We start from the raw sequence: 21,249 nt of genomic DNA, 5'->3' as shown, positions 1-21,249 counted from the left end.
TTCCCATGATGAATCCATGTGTCCTTGGTGCCAGTTTGGGGCTTGAAATAGAGGGGGAAAGTGGACATGTGGTCAGCAATATTAATTTTTATATATGCATTTCTGTTTGTACCCTCAATGGTAGGAAAGAGCTAGTGTGGTAGAAGTATAATTTGGGCATCAGACAAATGTCAATTTTAATTCCCTCTTGTCATTAAATAGCTATATGACTTTGACAAAATGAGTCACATTTCTGAGCCTTAGTTTCCTCATCTGTGATGTGGGATTACATGGGTAACATATGCAAAATACCTGTAACAGAGTAAGTGCTTGGGAGATGCAATTAACGTCTTTTACTTTTCTCTGTATTCACAGTGCCTGACATATATTAGGGCTCAGTGATCATTTGTTGCATAAACTTGACTTTGCTCTTGTCAGATGCTTCACCTAGTAAATTTCACCTTTTTTGTAGGCTTTAGCTTGGGAAGAGATTCCTCAAATGTTGGGTTGTGTAAATCTGAATCAGAAGGATGGTGTCATTAAGAGGTAAAAGAACTAAGTTTTGAGATAAGTGATATCAAGGGAGCCTTTGAATTTCTTGGGATTTTTATGGCAAGGCTATATGATGCAGGTAAGTACTTCTGTGGATTGATAGGAGAATAAAGAGTGCTTTTATTTCTCATTCAAAATTTAGCTATTTATTTTACTTTAAGACCTAACTATTGCTTACTGTCTAAGCCCTTTGGTGTTATCTATGTTCTGTTTCTCTCTAGTTCACCCCTTCCCCATCTCCCACCAACATTTATACAAGAGTGATTCCAAAAGCAAACTGTCCTAGACAGGAGTAGTTGGAGATCTCGTGCTAGTCTCAATTTATTCTTTAATGCAGAATGGGGTTTTTCTGGCCTGGTGAGTACATGAGGGGCAATTCTGCTAGGTTTGATGAATCTACCACTCCTGGGGGTGAGGAAAGGTTTGCTTCCCTACTCTTTGCAAAGAGTAGGGGAGTTCCCAAGGGAGTGGGAGGAAGAAAGTGTGCTTCATTGAATGGTTTCCATACCTGTCTACACAAGAGAACCACCAGGGAGCTTTAAAATGCATTTTCTTGGGCTCTATTCCAGCCATATTGAATCCCTGTCCCTGAGGTTGCCCCCCAAATCCATATATTTAACAGGCTCCCCAGGTGAGCATCAGAGACCCAGCTTGGCCTCTGAGTACAAAGCTGTGTAGAGGAGGACTATGTAGCATGCTATCTTGGGGTTCTCCATGAATGCTGTGGGAAAGCACAAAAATCCTGGCAGCCTTGATGGTTCTTAAATCTGATGGCCTAAAGTTAGAAAGGAAGGGCTGTACATTATTTGCTGGGTAATTGTAAATGTCTCAGGAAAAAGATCTTTCCAAGCACCTAATTTCCACAGGGTTGTCTTGACTATATTTTTTGAACGGCTTCTCCCTATGTTATAGGGTAGATTTCACCAATGGGCAAGCAGCCTAGATCACTGATGTAGGAACTTTGCACCTATCTTTACATGCCCAATAATATTTTCATTAATGTTGTTTCCCTTCCTTAAGCCACCTGAAAAATGAAAACAAATCTACTTTTCCTGTGCAGATGGCTGAAAAAAAAGTTGTGAAAGAAAGCTAATGGCTATAGGGAAATGATTTACCTCACTTTTGGCTTTATTGAAGATTCTTAAGCCTCTTTTCTACCATCCTGAGGCCTTCCTGGATGAAATTTTGCTTGGGCAACAGCCACACTTCAGTTGCCTTCTCACTTAAACTGGAGCTTTGGGTATGGTTAGAAAAAGAAATGGGAAGAAGAGTTAAACTCACAAAGATCATTCATCTCCTCTAGTGGTTTTTGTCCATTGCTGAGTTCTAATCTCCTCTTTCCACCAACACCTACTTACTTGGATCTTGACTTATTTTGGCAGTTCTCTGTGGATGTGATGTGGTTGCCATGGAAATGTTATCCAGCATGCTGCATGCTGCTTCATCTTCTCTCCATCTCTTCATTCCTCTCCAGTGTGTGCTTGCGCCCTCACATTCTCTCCCTCTTGTACACCCACCCCTAACCCCCTTTGTAATTGAACACATCAAACACTGCAATTCTTTAGGCTATTTTGCTCCTCTCCCCCAATCACGCTGAATGTGTTTTAATTTTATATAATCAAAACAACCTGGTAGTGATTGGAAGAGATGGAAAGAAATTGACTCAAATGCTAAATTCCTCTAGGTTATGCTAGGATGCCCAAATATGAGGGAATTCAGGCAAGTGTTAATCAAATTAACTTCCCTCTGCTTTCACAGGGATTAAACCTTTGCTGAGGTTCAGAGAGACTTATTAATAACAACTTTCTGATTTCCACCTGGACTACTACTTCGTGTCCTGGTGTTATCTACAAAGGAGAAAGTCTGAACTATGCTCAGCTCTTAATTTCCCATCTGTGAAACATTCACTTTGTGTATTATCTGCATTGACCCGTAGACCTCTCTGCAGATACTGACATCCTGGGTTATCAAGAGTTGAGTCAAATATAGAGAAGATATTAGTGTGAATATTTGAATATTCACCCTCACTTTCTCTTCTACTTTTTTAAAAAGATTTTATTTATTTAGAGAGAGAATGAGCAGGGGGAGAGGGAGATAATCTCCAGCAGACTGCACTGAGCACAGAGCCTGGCCTGGGGCTTGATCCCACAACCCCAAGATCATGACCTGAGCTGAAACCAAGAGTCAGAAGCTTAACCAACTGCCACCCAGTTGCCCCTCTCTTCTGCTCTTACGTGATGTGATGGATTAATTGGGGGAGGAAGGAAAGGTGAGGGAGGAATTTTGTAGTTATGTGAACATTGAGAAAAAACTTAGTCTCCTTCCCTCACTGAGGAGATTATAATTTTTCTCAAAAAAATTGAAAAATACTAGAAAACAGTAACACATTTCCCTTTTGTTTTTCTGGTTTCTTTTTTAAAGAACTTCTCTTCTCAATGTTATAAGCAAAATGAGTTGTTTTTTTGGGGGGGGGAGGGACAGAGGGAGAGAGAGAGAGAATTTTAAGCGGGCCCCATGCCCAGCGTGTAAGCACAGCACGGCGCTTGATCTCACAACCCCGAGATCATGACCTGAGCCGAAATCAAGAGTCAGATGCTTAACCAACTAAGCCACGTAGGAGCCTGAGTTTTATTTTTTCTCTGTCCCTAAACTAACAAAATGAATTAACATTAGTAAAGACTTGCAAATAATATTTTTTACATATGTTTCAGGTTTCCCTAATGGTTTTAGTTTCCAAACTAAAAGAAATCATTGCCAACAGCCACAATAATAAAAAAAATTATTTCTTTTTCTTTCTTATGGAATAAGATTTGGGTGGGTTATATGATTCTCATGGGCAGACAGATGTTTTCATGGACAATATAATGGGGAGAACATTCAAAGGGGGAAAATTTTTAAAGGGCCCATGCAAGAATGAAGTCAACTCTGCTTTTTGTCTCATTGTTTTCAGAAAAGAAAGATTATAGGTATACCTTCTTTAGAACCTTTTTTTAAAATCAATAATTGGAGAGTCACTTTCTTCCACATGAATTTGTACTAAATGTTGTGTGTGTGTATGTAGATGTTGGGGGCTGGGAAGTGAGAACGTAGCAGGGGAAACTTCCAAAACTAGTCTTCTGGAAGTTCAAAACAAATCAATAAGTACTTATCGAATACTTAACACAAGCAAGGCACTAATTTGGATTCTGCAAAGGATACTAAGAGGACAAGATTTGATTCTTACCTTCTAATAGTGTATTGTCTATCATGGGAAAGAAGATACACATAAAAAGTTAAATAACAAAAAGGAATGAAACAGGTCAGGTTGGTAATGAATGAAATACTGAAATGTAAACTGGCAGCTAGAAAGGGCAGGAGGAGAGAAGAGGAAAGAGGCACCTTGAATGTCAGGAAGGTGTTAGAGAGAGGGTAAGATTTGACCTGAGGCCATAATCATGAGCAAGATTTGGATTACTCAATTGAGTGAAAACATAAGAGGGGTAGGAGAGTGCACGTAATGTTCAGGGGACAGTGAAGGAGCTGCTTGGCTTCAGCAAGCGTTCATATAGAGAATGAGAGAGCTCCAAACAGATAGATGGGGCCAGGACATAGAGAGCCTTGACTGAAGGTGGATTTTTGCTTTGGGTAATGGGGAACCATTGGAGAGTTTTGAGTAGGTAGCGACATAGAATTAAAAAGTCTAGCAAGATTAAGTTCAAGTTGTATTTGGGGTGGGGGATTGATATAAGGCAGAGGGCCCAGGAGGGGACTGGGTGTGATATGACAAAGGCCTGGTCTAGGATGAAAATTGTGGGGATAGAAAGGAAGGGACAAATGCAAGAATTATTTTTGTAAAAACAGGAATGTTTTGAGGTACTAATCAGGCATGGGAAACTAAGAAAAGGAAGCTATCAAAAACACCTGGGAGGTTTCAAGACTGAAGGAATATTTATATATTAATAGTTAATATTTACTGAGTGCCTACTATGTGTCAGGCACCATTCCAAGTGCTTGGTAAATACCGATGAGAGAAGGGAATTTGAAAGTCCCCTGTTCTGAGGGGAAAGAGAAAACAAGTCAATCTCTAGCACTAAGAATTTGTAACAGGAAGAATTAAGTGGAAATGGCCAAGAAGAGATAGAAATGGGAGATGTGAAAGAGGTCAGGACCACAGGCATAGAATCGGGACTCATCCACTTAGAGGAAGGGTTCATGTCCTGAGAATGGCTGAAATGAACAGAGACCCTTCCTGAATTTCCCAAAAAACCTCCGATAAGGAAAAAGGTAAACAAAAACATACTGGAAAGAAGGTAAAGAAGGAGCAAGTGAACAAAGTACGAGAATACTCTGTGTATTTGATTGTTCAGATCATAAGTATGGTTCTGCCTCCCTTACGGAAGATAATTGAGAGTTGATTATAGCTCCAAAGAAGTATTTTCATATTGTATTTTAAGTCCAGAGAGAGGTTGTATATTCTGTGCCAAACCAGAATAAACTTTTTCCAGTCTTAACCAAGCCAAATAAATATTCTAACTCTTGTTGTATGTCTCTAACAAGAACTCCAAGAATATGGTCCTAAACTTTCATAACTGACTTCTTCCCAGAATGTGATCTGAGAATTAATTCCTCTGTAAGTCCAGTCAAGCTCACTGCTTTGTGGTTTGTCTCCTGTTTTCCTATAAGGCAAATTAATTCCATTTCTTCATTTTTTGGGGGGGGTTAGTGCTTGTGAAATATGACAGATTGACAGCCCCTGGAGTCTGGAGTTCTCTTGTTATTCTATGAATGTATGTCCTGACCAGAATCGTGCCTCCAGTCTTTCTTAGGGCTGTAGAGAGTGTGTTTCACTCTCTTCCCTGTAGAACCTCCCTTATAAGGTTGGCACAAGGGAGAATTAAAGGCAACTGAGATTTGGTGGTGGTATAAATAATGATTAAGAACCCAGGCTATGGAGCCATTCATATCTGGGTTGGGATTTTAGTTCTACCACGTTAGAAGTTTAGGACTTCTTTGTTTTTCTTTCTCCCGGCCATTGCTTCTTTTGTTGACATTATTCTTGGTATGAGGCAGTGGAAGGAATATGGGTTTTAAAATCACTCAGAATTAAGTAGGATCAACTGCTAATGCCACCAACCTTGGACCTCCATTATAATGTGATCTCTTATTTTATAGCATTGCTGTGAGAATTGAAAATAATGCAGAGCATCCAGAACAGAGCTTGGCATGTACTCAATAAATAGTAGCATTGTTAGAGGGTTTTTTTTTTTTTAATTGAATGACCAGAACAAAAATACAACTTCCAAGCAATTTCACTTATAGGCTAGACAGCCATGAGATTCATTCATCTTGGGGAGACAAAATTCTGGGAAGGGGAAAATATCAATCAGCTTATTTTGTACATAATGCTAAACTACAGCTGACATTTTAACCGATTTGACTGGTTCTGAGAATGCAGTTAATAAGAGCAGTCAGCTTATTCTTTTCTTCATTCATGTTGTAAAGATGAAATTATAACAGAGAGAGAGAAGTCAAAACTGTGCCAGAATTTTAACACTATAGGAGTAGTGGTCTCATTGCCAAAAGACAGAGGAACTTAGCTTGGACTTCGCTATGTTAAGTTTCACCTGATACCAGAACGTTCAGGTAGAATGGTCCAATCAACTGAAGATCAGGAAAGAGATGGGACCTCTGATGGAGATTTTGGAAGCCTTGGTATAGAAGTGATTTGCTGACACGATGGCTATGAATTGAGTCTCAGAGGGAGAGAGCAGAGGTGAAAGACAATCTTGAGGTGCCCCCAAGTTAGGGAGTTTCAAGTGAAAATGGATAGAAAAGGAGAGAGAACTAGCCTGAGAAGTAGAAGGAGAGTCAAGAAATTATTCTGTTTTAAACAACAAATAAACAAGGGAAAGGAGAGTTGCTGAAAATTTGGGAGTGTCAACTGTTAAAAGCTGTATAATGTCAAGGAGAATGATGATGAAGCAAATCCTACTAATTCTATTTTTGCTGACCTTGCTTGGATTATTGATGACCTTGTAAGAATAGTTCCAGTAGAATGATAGAGGCAAAAGCCAAGATAGCAAGGGTTAAGGAGTGAGGTCTGGTGCGGAAAAAGGGACATCAGGTTACTTTTTAAAACAGTTTGCAGTAAAAAGAGGTAGAAAGTGGAATTACTTTTCAGAGGTTGGAAAATAAATCATTTTGTGCCCTGACCTAGTCAACAAAGAGTTAATGGTATAAATGCACAGTAATTTCAGAAGCATTAAAGAGCATGTTTCCATGGAAACATCAACCTACAGAGGGAGAGAAAGAGCTAGGATCCCCTGACAAAGAAGGAACAGCAGAGTTCTAGCCCCCACACAGTACAGCAGGGAGAAATGATTACATGTTTCTTTTAGCTTTCCTGTGAAGGATGCATTTGGGGTTCATGGTGCTGTCCTTTTGAGGACAAGCAAAGAGGGAAATAGAGTCTGTTTTAAATAAACCCTTACCCTCACCTTGCTTCAAATTCTGACTCAAGGATCAAGCTTATTTTAGAATATTGGAAAAGATCAACGAGTGTCTTTAAGTAACTAACTGAAACGAAATAAACAAGTAACTTTGATCTTTCCCTGCCCTCTGTATCCTAACCTGGTCTAGAAACAGTGCCATAAAGTACTGTGATTTAGAGCAACACCTGAAAAACTCCAGAAACATAGGATGTGTGTTTGGCTAGTAACCTTTGACCAGCACCTTTGCATTGGGGTTTCCATCTTGGTATATTCTCCTGGATTATATATACATTTCATCTCACTGTTTTCAAGTCCATGAAGTCCCTTTTACTCCTGCCTGGTATACATGTCCTGCACCTTCAAATTCAACCATACTTTTGGGGATGGGTCTTCCCACTAAACGGTAGTCCCAGAAAGCCATTCTTCCAGACTGTGCAAAGGGAGCCACATTAACAAAATTGCTAACCAACTTTCCTGACAGTTCACTTTCTCCACTCCCATTTTATATTGAACTTTGCATCTCTTTTGTCCCCCTGGTCTTTCCCTGGACCCTAGACTCAAAAACTCACTTTATTTTCTATGTGAAAGGGGCAAGTGTGGTTCATAATTGGATTTTCTGAAGACAGAGATGTGTTTTTGAATGTGTCAACAGCCTCCACTACTGTTTCCCTATCACATCTGTAGCATGATGTGATTATGGAGCACCTATCTCCCCTAAAGACGTAATCGTCACCCAGGCATCTTGACTCCTCTGTCTGTTTGAAACTGTTGCCTGACCCTGGAATATCCTCACTCTTTTGACCCTCTTTCCCTCCCATTCAATACAATTGCTTCTAGGAATCTCCATTTAAAGACATCTGCCAATCATTACTGGGAGACTAAATTACAACTCCTTTGTCCATGGGTGACAGCTCCTCATAACCTCCACTCCCAATCCCTGTAACTGAAGCCATCTCACTAATTCATTTGTTCACCCATTTTGCTACCCTTCAGTAGAGCTGTTGGAGGGAGTTGTGAAAATAAGCATATGGTAGCTATAGAGGGAGTAGGAACTGTGTAAATGGAGGTACTGCTAGTGTGTAGATTTTGTTGACCACCTAAAATGTAAGAGAGAATAGAGAAGGACTCCAGAACGGAGAAGAACGAATGGAGGAAATAGAGAAAGATCAAAAAGGAGGAGAAAATCCTCCTTATTCTTCTCCCTTGATATCATTCCCAGGTCACTCTGGATTCTTGACCAAGGGTTTCTTGAGTATATATGCCCAAGGATTCTTATGGTTAAGTCTGAAAGTTCACAAGAAGAAAAAGACTCCTGGTCAAAGTGGAATGTCCTAGAGAAATCTTTGCCAGTCATTGTTTGGCTGGTCTTGGCATAGCCCCTGAGTGGTGTTGCCAGCTCATGAGCTAAAATGGATGTCAGAAAGGCAAAGCTTCACCTTAAAATTATTAGTAAGCATAAAGAAGAAACATCAGCGTGCTCAGGGATCAGCTAGCCTTTGACCTGTCTTGGTGTTTTCTCTGGGAAGGTCCCGCCACTTGGCTTTGATAGCTTCTAGGTCTATATTCCAATAGATAGAGCACCTGATCCGTGGAAGAGGAAAGGGATTTTTTGTTCAGTGTTTTTTAAAATGAAAGTGAGTTTAACTTATGTACAGCATGGAAATATGAATTCAAAAGGAAAAAAATATCCAGTGGCAATAACATTATCCAGAAGTTCTTGATTCCTTCCCACTGGGGAGTTTCACCTTTCCTACTGCCTCTAGTAACTCTGGATTTCCTGTAGCACCTTAGCACGTCTCACCTCTAGCAGAGGTGACTAAAGGTTGTGGGCATGAGGACAAGAAAGAATTCCTTCTCCATTACTGAGTTCTGTGCACAGTTCCCTAAATGAGAAGCAGCTTTACTGCTCAGCACACTGCATTGAATCACTGTATTGTACACCTGAAACTAAAAGTACGCTGTATGTTAACTATACTGGAATTTAAATAAAAACTTTAAAAATACTATGTAAACCTCAGTGTTGTGATTAGGTATATCTGTATTCCCTAAGTATCCGATATAAGCATTAAATGAAGTGATGTAGTAATAAAAAAAAATTTTTTTTTTAAAGGCAGCCTCACTAGTTCCCTAAGGAATACACAAGCGAGAATTTGCCCCTTACAAAGGAACTTTAAAGAGAGTTACACAGCGTTCAAAGCAGGGCTCTGGGAGGTCAGGATGGGGGTCATTTTGAGGAGTCATTTACTCTAGGCTAAAATTATGGGGATATGAGTTCATCTTTTGCCTTTCTTAGGAAGTGAACTTTATATTGAAGTATGATTAAGTAATTCGCCACTACACAAAACCTCACGGGGGTAACCAGTCCTAGTACGAAGACAAATGTTCCCGAGCCTTCAGAGTTTGGGATATTGTGGGAATGAGAGGAAATGTCCTGGACTGGTGTTACTATGGAAAAGAAGAGATCCAGGAATTGGGAGACTCAGACTCTGAATTTAACATGCCAAAGAGTAGCAGCATTTCCCCAAACTCCAGGGTGTTTGGTTCTAACTATGAAAAGTTAGACTGATCCAAAAGTCTCTGCAAACTAGCATTCTCTGATACCAAAGGAACCTAAAAAAAAAAAAAAAAGAGGTAATTATAACAGAAGCAGCTAACACGTAAGGTTCACTAAGTGATAGGTGCAGTTCTAAGTCCTATATGTCCTCACAACCGTCTTATGAGGTAGGTACTATTTTTACGCACATTTTTTTATGGCAAAGAAACGAGAAGTCAAATAATTTGTGAGATCATACAACTTCAGACCTGGTAGATCAAGGACTTGTGCAGAGCTCATCTGACTCCAGTGTCCTTGCTCTTACACACCACACTGCATGGTCTGTTGGTCGGGGTGGGGTGTGTGTGTGTGTGTGTGTGTGTGTGTGTGTGTGTGTGTTCAGTCCATAATCACATTCCTTTCCTCTTTGCTTAACCTCTTCTCTTTCTCCCTCTTATTTTCTTTCTACTCCTCACTACTAAGCATTGTCCAGGCTTTGTCATTCATTTGGGTGTAGGCTATTTTATGAATGAGGACCAGCTCCTGGGTTTGATCCAGATGGACCCATCAGTCCAGAGGAGAACTGTTTCCTGCCACATTGACCCGACTTGGCGAAAGGGTACTGCAGGTGGGCAGGCATGAGGTCATTCCAGCTTGTGGCAGAACCACTCCCAATGCTCATTGATTTAACATCTTTCTGGAGGAAAGTTAATGTTCTCTGCCCTCTTATGTTCAAGCAGGGATTGTTGGGCAACTTCCAACAGTGCTCTTCTGTTTTCTTTCATTCCACATGAAAATAATTCATGGTATTCAGTCATGAAGCAGAATTTTTTTTCTCTATTAGGCCTAGAGGCCTGAGAAGTCTTTTCATTGCAATAGATGGTGAATTGATACATCACCATTTACCCCTCACACAAATGCAGCTCAACCCAGACTGCTCAGGGCCCCAAGCACAGTCCTTACCACCAGCAGGCAAGAGGAAGCATATTAAATTTATATCAGTCAGTCCTCAAGATACTTTACTATCTCATTAATTTAACATCATGGACTTAGAATTTAAATAACTAAGATATGGACTAGCCTAAACTTGAAACTTTTATGAGTTGTGAAGAATGGTTTGCAAAATAAATTAATGATATAAACACCATTTCAGAGCAAATGTTTAATTTACCGGAAGACAAACTATTTTTAATCTTTTTTCAAGTAATTATAAATTAATATTACAATGTGCTCTTTAAATTAGTTTTTCTTGAGGTTCTCTATTAAGTATCATTATACAGAAATAAGGGAAAAGAACTGTATTCGACAGCTTAGGAAACTGGTATTTCTAATTCTTTTGTTCAACAGCATGGTTTAAGATTTTTATATATGACATTATATGTTGAAGGAAACCTTTAAAACTTCTTTAAATCTCTTTTCCTTGAAAAGAAAACCATGGTTGGCAAGAATAAAATAAGTCAGGTATCTTAAAAAGATTGCCACACAATTTAGGAACTGATGGGTCCAGGATTTGAACGAAGGTTGTGTGACTCCTTGCTCAAACCATGCTACACCACCTGGGTAGTGGTCATGGTGGTGATGGAGTATGTGTGTGATACATAGTGCAGTCCTCTGCTCTTCAGTTGTTTTTCTGTTCCTCTTTATGTCTTTTCTACCAGCATTTTGGGGCATCGTCTAGATAATCATTTGCACGTAGGATATCTTACCAATGAGATATCTCTTCTGGGTTTAATCCTACAGGGACCCATTGGTAAGTCCAGTGGAGAATTGCTCCCTGGCCATGGCCTGCCACATTGACAGCATTCCACTGGATGGGTCATTTTGGATTCACTGTGATAAACATGAATTTTTAAGTTGGGCCAAAGTCAGAAATTTCTATTTAGTTTACCAAAACATAACACCAGTTGTCTAATTTTTACATATCTTTGCCTCTTTCCCCCAGTACTGGCCTCTACTTAGGTAGCTTTTAAGTGTTTTCAAGTCCACTATTTCTAATCCTGTGAGAAATTGTTTCCACGATTTCAAGAGAAAATGTGTATACAAAGTAGTGCTAAGTGAAATAGTAAAATGATTAAGAGAGACAAGAGAAAGACTGCAGGATGTGTGGTTTTGCCATCCAGCCAATGAAATGTAATAATGTAACAACCACAGATGAACTAGAGAGCGTGTTAGAGGAGCATCCCTGTACTTCCCTCATCAGGTGAGTCAGATGGTATGAACCAGTCCATTTTATAGATGAGGGACTTGAAGGCCTTAACAGGTGAGTGACACACCAAAGACTCAATTAGAGAGTTACAGAATTTTGGAGTTAGAAGTTGCAAACAAGGAGTCAAGGATTCCAGTCTCCTGTCTGGAATTGTTTTTCCTTTATTGCTTTGCTCTTAATAGCTGGAGAATGGAAAGAGAATATGAAAAAAGCCACTGTTTTTGAGGCATGGCGGTGAGCAGGAAGGATGCTGGACCCAGGGGGAGGACACCTGCATGCCGTTTCCAGCCCTGTCATCTGATCATGGTAAACCACAAACCCTTCTGGACTTCATCTGCTTCATCTAGCAATGAAAGGATCAGATGAAATGAAGAGACTTATCTTTCTTACTACTATATTAACAGATATTAATAAAAAAATCCAGTGCCTTGTAAAAATATGGAGGGCAGAGTGAGTATTGCAGTGCCAAGGCTCTTGGTTTGCTGGGAAAATTCTGGCAGAGCTCTTCTGGATGCCTCCCACATAGGACATACTGCTAAATCATTGCTTTAGGTATCATTGTGGTGCAGTGGATGAGCTCTGAGTGGCATGGTCAAAGTCAAAGAGGCACAAGGGCTTTTTTACCTCAGCTTGACCTCATTAAACCCACTGGAGTATGACTTTGGCCATATAAAGCGAATGTATTGGCTCTGAGCCCATCGGGGTTCTGAGGCTCTTTCTCAACGAGGAGTCAAGCAGGAAATGAGATATATTTTATTTTATGCAGTCTGTATCAAGGATCTGCATAGTCCAGGGCATGACATGTGACATGAGAATGTGCTAAAATGCACATCTGGGACTTGTAAAACTGCTTTCACTTCACTTGGTGATATCATGAAAAGAACACTGAACTGAAAACCAGAAGACTTGAACTGCAGTCTTGAATAGGGAGGTCAACTTGGAAAAGAGGGTAGCATCTTGGAGCCTGTTTTCCCTTTTCTAAAATGAGAGTTCTCAATGGATAGCTTCTAAATGTTCTTCTGGTTCTAACAATTTGAGATTCTGTGTAATATTAGAACTTGATGAGACACAGTAAGGTTTCTTATGGGTCCATCTACACCCTAGAGACAAATCAAGCAATATATATATTTATATACCAAGCCTTGCTGGGGCTTCCAGGAGACTTGAGTCTTCTGAATTTGGCTGCCACTTGAGCTAGGCTTTCTGACTATATACTTAAGGATGGCATGTTTAGAGAAAAACAGAATAGCTGTGGCATCTCTTAATTATAGTTTAATCCTTTACCAAGGATTTACACATGGAAGCTTTGAGGTTTTAATTAATGTTCAAAATTGGCAAAGTGCAGCCAGATCCAGAGGTAGTTGGATATTTTCAGGCATTATGGAAAGTTAAATGGACTAATATGACCATTTGACCTAGTTTATCCTTCCTATGAGGAATGCAATCTCCATTCCTCCAATGTATTCCATTGATAATTGGGTCTCGTTAAAATGTAGTTATCATACTTCACTCGGTGAGGTCCAAAATGAGGCAAGTTTCTTGCCTTTAGATATTCAAATCCTGCTAATATATTCTTTTTCTGAATTTTTGCTATTATATAACCTTATATTTGTCTCCTATTTTCTGTAGTCATCCTACCCATTATTTCATTTGATCAGCACAGCAGGCTTACCTGATAAGCTGGAGGTAGAGTGGTGTTTCCATTTTAAAGAGGAAAAACTGAGGTTCAGGAGCCAAAGTCCCATGCCTAGAAGTGACCACAGTCCCAATTATTTTTTCACTTTTTTGTTACTAGTGAGTGGATTGCTTTGTTCTGCTATTCAAAGGGCATCATTGTTCAGGCCAGGTGTATATTTGCAAGCTCCTCACTGATAGCTAAATGTTGGCTCATCAGAGGGAATTACTCAGAAAAACACAATGTGAATGATTAATCTATATGCTGCTGAAGGATATGAGTGATTATAGGATACTTTGGGAAAGAATATTTTGTATATTGTCATAAAATTTATCAATATTTTTGGTAAGTGTAAAATGTGGGAGAAGTGCCTAGGTAGAATAAAATGATCCTGTAGAGCTGGAAGAAAGAGAACATCCCAGAAAGAGTTTAAAAGAAAAATCAGAAAGATGTGGAGTAACTAGAAAAATGTAACTGTAGAGCAACTACCTTACCCGTGAGTGTGGTTTATGTTCTGAAAGTTTGAATTTTAAAACTTGTACGCCTGATTCAATGCTGTCTCCTTCAAAGAAGTCATCTTGAGAAGCCATTCATGATGCTTATTACTTAAATTATTTTTGGAACTTCTCTTATAATTGCCTTCTGAAATGGACACTTAAAAAAAAAACATATCTTAATTTAGATGAAGTCAGAATTATTCTGAACCATATCCGGTAAAAGGAGGGTACTTAAGCCAGGTGACTTATTTCTCTCTTTTTCCCTTCCTCCCTTCCCCTTCCTTCCTTTCTCCTCCCTCCTTTCTTCCAAAAAAAGAAAGAAAACTAAAATTTGTTTGCATGTCTCATTAACCTTCTCTGAAGAGTTCCAGAAATTATTCTAAGCAATGCAATATTATTGTAGTAAGAACATACTTTCCAAGTTAATTACATTGGGTGCTTACATTCTGGTTTGTTAGTTTAAAATATTTTTGTTTTGTGGCTTTGTGATTCTGTTCCTTGGAACGAATTATATACGGCTTTGGCTGGAGTGTTGAAACTGTGAACTACAGGAGATCTGAATATTATTTTCTAACTGGTGATGGGCTTGAGCAAGCAGCATAGAGCTGAAAGATGAGGGGCAGTGCAAGGAATGGGGAGGATGCTATGTGGAGCGTCGAGTTGAACTAGGAGTGCTACACATTTACCAGTTGGAGGTGTCCAGAAATAGCAGCCAGGGGATAAGAGGAGGGGACTTGAAGTCATGGCATGTGATAACTACGTAAAGGAACTGGAGATGTTAAACCTGATGTGGCATATGACAGGATGGGAGGGTGAAGAGATCATGGGACTGGGAGTGTGGCTTAACCTGTTAACTCTGCTCCCAATTAGCTGTGGAACATTGGGCAAATAATTTGACTTCTCCGTGCTTTGGTTTCCTTCACCTATCAAGTTAAAATTCTAGAACTAAATGAGCTTAAGTTTTCTTCAAAGATTAAAATTTATAAGGTAGCCGTGATAAATGTCTTTGAATACTTGAAGAGCTTTCATGTGGAAGAAGGATTAGACTAAAACTGTATAATATCTAAGGAGGAGACCAGGATCTAGGGGTGTCAGGGGAGCAGATTTCAACTTTAAGTAAAAACAAAACCAAAAACCTCTGCCCAACAGTGAGATGACTACCTTGAGGGTGGAGGGTGCCATGATACTAAGAGCTGAGAGAGCCCATCTTATGTTGTAGAGGGAAAGCAGAGACTGTAAGAAGTGGTGGACTAGTTGATCATGAAGGTCTCTTTCAGTTCTGAGAGTCTAAGAATCTCTCTTCTTTTGAGGTCTTCAGTGTTCTTGATTGCATTTGTGAAGACCATAAGACCAGAGAATGACAGGCTGAAAAAGCCCAAGCAGCTCTAGAAGTAAGAAGTGTTCCATGAAGGTTTGGTTCATGATCTCTAGTCATCTTTATAATTGCCTGAAGGATATGCATCTTAGCAACCTTGTTGCTTAACCTAAGGTTACCTGGAAGAATGAAGAGTCTCACAGTTTCGTTGAATGAGAAGACTTAAAAGAGGAAACTTTAAGCTGTCTCCTAATGCATTCTTCTTCCCTTCAATGTGTTGGGAAACTGTTGTCGGTCACAAATTCGGAGCCCCTTGGAAACCTTGTGGCAATTACAAAATACATCTTTTGCTTCTCAGCAGAGACATGTCTCACAGCAGCGTCAGGCCCAAGGCTCTAGAGTAGCATGTCTTGTGAACACTGAGCTAATCATTATTGGCTCCTCGGGCCATTATGGTAAAGGGACATTAATTACCATCTCCACAGTTGCACTAATGTGATTGTAATGAGCATGCCAGTGGGAATTCCCGGTGAGGGAACTCTTCATCAGATCAGAGCAACCAACAGGGGAACGGGGTCAGCTGGAGGTGCAGGTGTCGAGGAGGAAGCCAATTTCATTGGTCTGACTCTAGTTACTTCCAGAGTTTCTGCTGATTTATGTGCCTGTGCCTGGAATACTTTCTGAAATACCTCTCCCTCCTTCCCCACAACCCCCTGGTATTTTCTGTTCATTATACACACTGCAATAGCCCTGGTTTCCAGATGCATCTTGTGGAACCAGATCCCTGACTCATCTCACAACTCTTAGAAGTATGGGCTGGGCCAGATCTTAGCAAGAGTTCAAAAGTATGTACCTATCTCTGGGAGGCAGAGAGACCCTATGCTCAATATGCCACCTTTCTTACCATAACACTCCCACTTTCTTTTCTTCTACAACCTTCACCCTTTAATGGACATCCTTTTGTGAATAATAATTGTTAACGCTTAAGGAAGGTTTACTGTGTACCAGGCCTCATGGTAAGTTATCTCATTTAAGCCTTACAAACCTAATGAGGTAGGTTTCTTTTTATCTTTTCATATTATCCCTATTATGTGAAAACTTGGACAACTCAATGCATAACCAAATGGGAGCTGGAGGGATACCAGGTTTCACGGTGGTATTTATATATCTATCTATGTGTCTGTCTCCATTCACCTTTCTCTCTGTCTTCCCAACTATCTTGTTGTTGGCATACCTTCTTCATACTTTTAACCTTTCTTTTATTTTATCTTTACAGGTATCTGATCAATGTCACTTTTGAGGGAAGAAATCTGTCCTTCAGTGAAGATGGCTACCAGATGCACCCGAAACTGGTGATAATCCTTCTGAACAAGGAGAGGAAGTGGGAGAGGGTAGGACATATCTTTTGGCAATTCTTGAGCTAAGTAGACGGGGTAGGGATATAAAATTTTGCAACACGTTCAAGGAAAACCAAACCAAACCTTGGTTTTGGTCTCTGTGCTGGGAAGTAAGAGTGCAGTACTTTGAAGAACATAGAAGAAGTCATTCCTCAAACTTGCATCTTCATTTTCTTGCTCCTTTGGTTAATCAAGAGATTAGTTTCTTAATGCATTACCATTTTTATTGGTTATGGTGCTGTCTGAATCATGACTTTGTCTTAATGGAAGAGAGTACACATGTATAATATAACATAATTTCAGGAAGAAATCAAATTAGTGGTACAATTCAGAAGTTGTATCCTACACAGTATACTGGGGAAGTCAATGAAACCTGATTTACAAACACACAGGTTTGAATTTACTGTGATTAGAGGCTTGCCATGCAAGGCTCCTCTCAGGATCTCGCCCCCTGCCAGCTGATCCCAGTGTCTGAAACTCTATCAATCAGAAATTAATTTCTGTGGGTGCCAGACTACCTAGGTTCAATTCCTAGCTCCTCTACTCACAAACTTGTCTATGTCGGAGCTTGAACAAATCTCTTAACTACTCTGTGCCTCAAGTTTCCTCATCTATAAAAATGGGATTAAAAATAATAGTACCAAGATAACAGGGTTGTTATGAGGATTAAATATATTAATATACATAAAAGACTTAGAAATGTGCCTGGCATATAGTAAGCCCTTAATAGGTATTTGCTTTTATTGTTATCCCTGATTCCTACTTAAATACGGATGTTCCCGAGAGTAATGTCAGCACTGGTGTTTCTCCTGTATGTCCTTCAGGTCATTTGTTCCTTGAGGTGCTTTGTTGAGAAATGGTTCTGTGGATAAATAAGGTTGGGAGATGCTACCTCCAGTTTCTCATTCTGGGAGGTTCCCAGAACATATTAACATTAGAAGAGGAGTCCTATCTCTAGCAAAGAGCCATCCTTAATTTTACTTCATCTGGTATATCCCAAATTTATTTTACTGTGAGATCCCTTTGTTCATGAAATTCATATTCTGTAAAACATGCTGGGAAACACTGATTTAAGGCAATTTCTATAGACTCTGCGGGTCAGTTGGCTGAGAACAAACATCAGGATGTCAGCATGGATCTGACTGGTATGGAAACCAAACTATATGTTTCTAGAAAGAATAGCCAGGAAAAGAGATCAGAGATGAATTTCTTGAAATTCACCATCTCGTCAGAGAGCCCTGGACAGGTAGTTATGTGAATGCTCACCCGTGAAACAGCATGTGTGGCTCACGTAGTGGAAATCCGGGGCCTTATTCTTAAAATTGAAAGACCTCAATCTGTCCTGTAGTTTCTTACATCAGGGCACAGCTATAAGACTGAGATTATTCCTTATGTTCTTGATTAAAGTTGTCCTCCTTCTACTGAGTTATCATTTGTTCAGAAGTGCTTTTTCCCTGGGCTCCTGCTCTTCACCCCAATCAGGGTGCTTTTCACTGCTGCTATAGAGACATAATAATTTAAGAAGTGTTCTGGGACCGCATGTAAAACGGGCACTTCTGTGTATCTCCAGAAGAGGAGTTATTAATAACTGAGCCTTCATATGTGCATCAGAGATGTCCAGCTGGGGTAGCTTTTATGCAGTAGACTCAGGATTACTGCCTCAAGTATGGGGCATCTCACACCTGTCCTTAAAGAGACACCACTTACTGTCACTCATGCTGATTTCTCTAGGCTGGAATCTGAGGCCTGTGACCAGCCCCCACTTTCCAAAACTAGACACCCTCCCTGGGATATGGTTCCCTTCCCTTCTTAACAATTCTACCTTTATGGTAGCCCTTGAATTTATTCCTCCTTATATGATCCAGGAACCATGTGATAATTTTTAAAATGGGCCTCCGTGTCCTTGATGCCTACCTTTATCCATTCAGATCAGTCCTGGACATGGCTGCTAGAATGAGTTTCAACTCATTGAAAGGCACAACTCTGATTACGTTCTTTCTCAGCCCAAAACTTGCTCAGAGTTTCTGTGGTTTATGCATCGGGTCCAGACTTTATTTTTGCATTCAGGGCTCTGGTCTACCTTTCAAGACCTGTCTTCTCTGCCTTGCTGTTTCCTGTCTCGCCATCAAGCTACACTGGGCTGTCTTGGTACATCTTGCTTCCTGTACAGCATGTCATGACGTTTCCTTTTTCTGGAGTGGGTCGTCCAATTACATAAATCATAACCATCGTTTGAAACCCAGTTAAAATGTTATTGTCTTCTTCTCTCATCTTTGACCGAGATATAATCTCTCACATTCCCTTGTCCCCTGCAGCTTTTGTTCCTACCTCTGTTGTAGCACTACCACATCTGTCGGTGTTAGAGTTGTGTGTATGTGTGCTTCCAGACGGCAGACACTGTGTCTTTATATCACTGTGTCCTCCCAGCAACCTAGATGAGTGTATTGCATAGAGCGGTTCAATAAGTATGTGTCAAATGAATGAGAACCATTACATAATACAAGAGTCTAAAATCTATCATTAAGAATCCCAAGTTTGTGCTATTGCCCTTGATGTAATACCTCTTTTGGGGGGCAGAGGGGAGATAAAATCTTTATGTAGATTGAGTTTTCATAGATCATACTTTAAATGTACTAGGGGAGCTTGTTATTTAAAGAAATTCTGTGGTTTATCTTTTTATAAGGCCTTTTGGGAGGTGGTGGGCTCATAGAATAGAACATTTTCATACTGACTTGGTTAAATCAGGGAACATTGCTGAAGAGAGGGGTCTTTACTGTTCATTGAGTTCACAGAGCCAGGAGGTTCCCCAATGTGGAACCCCTTGTTAGGGCTCACTTATGGGCAGGGAGGGGTGGCAGAAACTGGGCGCAGACCTAGAGCATGTCTGGGATGTGCTGAAGTTGTACCGTGGGAAGTTATACACTTTTTTTCCCCGTTACCCTGGCCCCCAGGACCCTCTGTGTTCTCAGGATTTCTAATACCACTCTAGAAGGTTCCATGTAGTCCAGGGAAGATTTAGTGTCTGTGGACTCCACAGATGTAGGCACCAGGGCAAAGAGTCTACAGTGAGGAGATGGATACTGGGAAGATAAATGGGGAAGGAATCTGGATTTGTCGGGGAAATGAGGGCTAAAAGACAGGACCCACAGCTTCTGGTCATGCCCCTAACTAACTACGTGACCTGCTCTTTTCACTTCCTTGGAACTTTCTCTTCTTGTGTCTAAAATACTAGCATGAGATTAAGAAGACATCTAGGGTCCTTTCTGGCTCTAGCTTCTGGAATCACAAATTTCACGTTGTAAATAAGTCAGGGCTTGGAATGGATTTGGGGTGCGAGCTGAGGCATACAAAAGGAACCTGAGTTTGTTTCTAAGGACAGTAGCTCCCAGTGAATATTTGTCATTCTTGTCATTTAGATAAATATCATCTCCTCAGAAGGCCTTCCTTGGGGACTCAAGCTAAAGTACTCACCCAGCCACTCTATCAGAAGAGCTGATTTTAATTTTCTTCAGTGTATTTTCTACCTGATGTTTTGCCTATTTGCCTGATTGTTTACTGCCTGTCTCCTCACACCAGGACAGATTCTTCCTGGGAGCAAGGACCTTGTTCACCTCTGTAATCCTAACGCTTAAGGAGAGTGCCTGGCTCAGAATGACCACTCAAAAGATAACCGTTAAATGAATGAGTCCATATGCTTAGGAGTGTTAGTTCACTTCTGCCCGAAACTCTCCCAGGTAGACAGACTGGTTTACTGAAGAGTGCAGGAGAGCAGGGGCATACTCCACCGTGGGTGTGAGCAGGCCACAAGCAGCGATGCTCTGCGGGGCGGGGCGGAGGCCATCTTCAGTGAGGCCCAACTTCCCAGTGGTGGCGAGCCTCAACGGTTTCCATCAAGGAGCCTCAGGTTGAGGAAGACTCACTCACATGCTGGTGTAAACCATTGTGAGGGGCCTTCACTATATCCTTTCAGGTTTTAAAAAGTAGTCTCACAGCCATCGTCTTATAAATCTGGTTTCTTTTGAACGACTTGAAGTCCAGGCAGCATAATCTGGGACTGAGCATGGTTTTGGAAATCAGAAAGAGCTGAAATGAAACTAATGATGTACTACATGTTGGCTAATTGAATTTAAATAATAATAAGAAGATAAAAGAGCTGAGATGAATGCCCCAAGTGCCATTTATCAGCTGCATAAACCAGGTGATGATACTACCCGACTCTATTTCCCTTTTGTAAAAATAGGGTTTTACATAAGGCTGTTAATAAAGATTAAAGGAGATTTTATAGTAAAACACCAGTTAATAGTGACTGAAACATAGCCAGTATTCAACAAATGTCAGTTGGTGCCCTCCTCCTTTTCTTAGGTAACATTTGCACACGGTACTAAGTCAAATGGTACAAGAGGGTATCCAGTGAAAAGAACATCCTCTTATCTGTGATCCTCGGTTCCCCCAGGCCCGTCCCCTGGGAAATCATTGTTTCCAGGGTCTAATGTATTTTCTCTGAAAACACTTCAAGCATATAAAAATTTTATATATTTGCTCAACCTCCTTTTTTTTTTTAAATTTTATTATGTTATGTTAGTCACCATACAATACATCATTGGTTTTTGATGTGGTGATCCATG

At 40.3% G+C, this 21,249-nt stretch overlaps 1 protein-coding gene across 2 annotated transcripts in view; it reads left to right on the top strand.

Annotated features, from left to right (window-relative positions):
- Window positions 1-21,249, top strand: part of GRIN2B (glutamate ionotropic receptor NMDA type subunit 2B) — a 401,212-nt gene that overhangs the window by 282,168 nt on the left and 97,795 nt on the right. For both annotated transcript variants that reach the window (XM_081821262.1, XM_081821263.1), the window contains one exon: window positions 16,504-16,618. In XM_081821262.1, the coding sequence (XP_081677388.1) occupies window positions 16,504-16,618 (115 nt within the window). The remainder of the gene's footprint in view (window positions 1-16,503; window positions 16,619-21,249) is intronic.

This window comes from Leptonychotes weddellii, chromosome 5 (assembly GCF_054177405.1).
Source record: "Leptonychotes weddellii isolate Sample4059 chromosome 5, ASM5417740v2, whole genome shotgun sequence".
NCBI lineage: Eukaryota > Metazoa > Chordata > Mammalia > Carnivora > Phocidae > Leptonychotes > Leptonychotes weddellii.
This window is presented reverse-complemented; position numbering and strand designations above follow the sequence as displayed.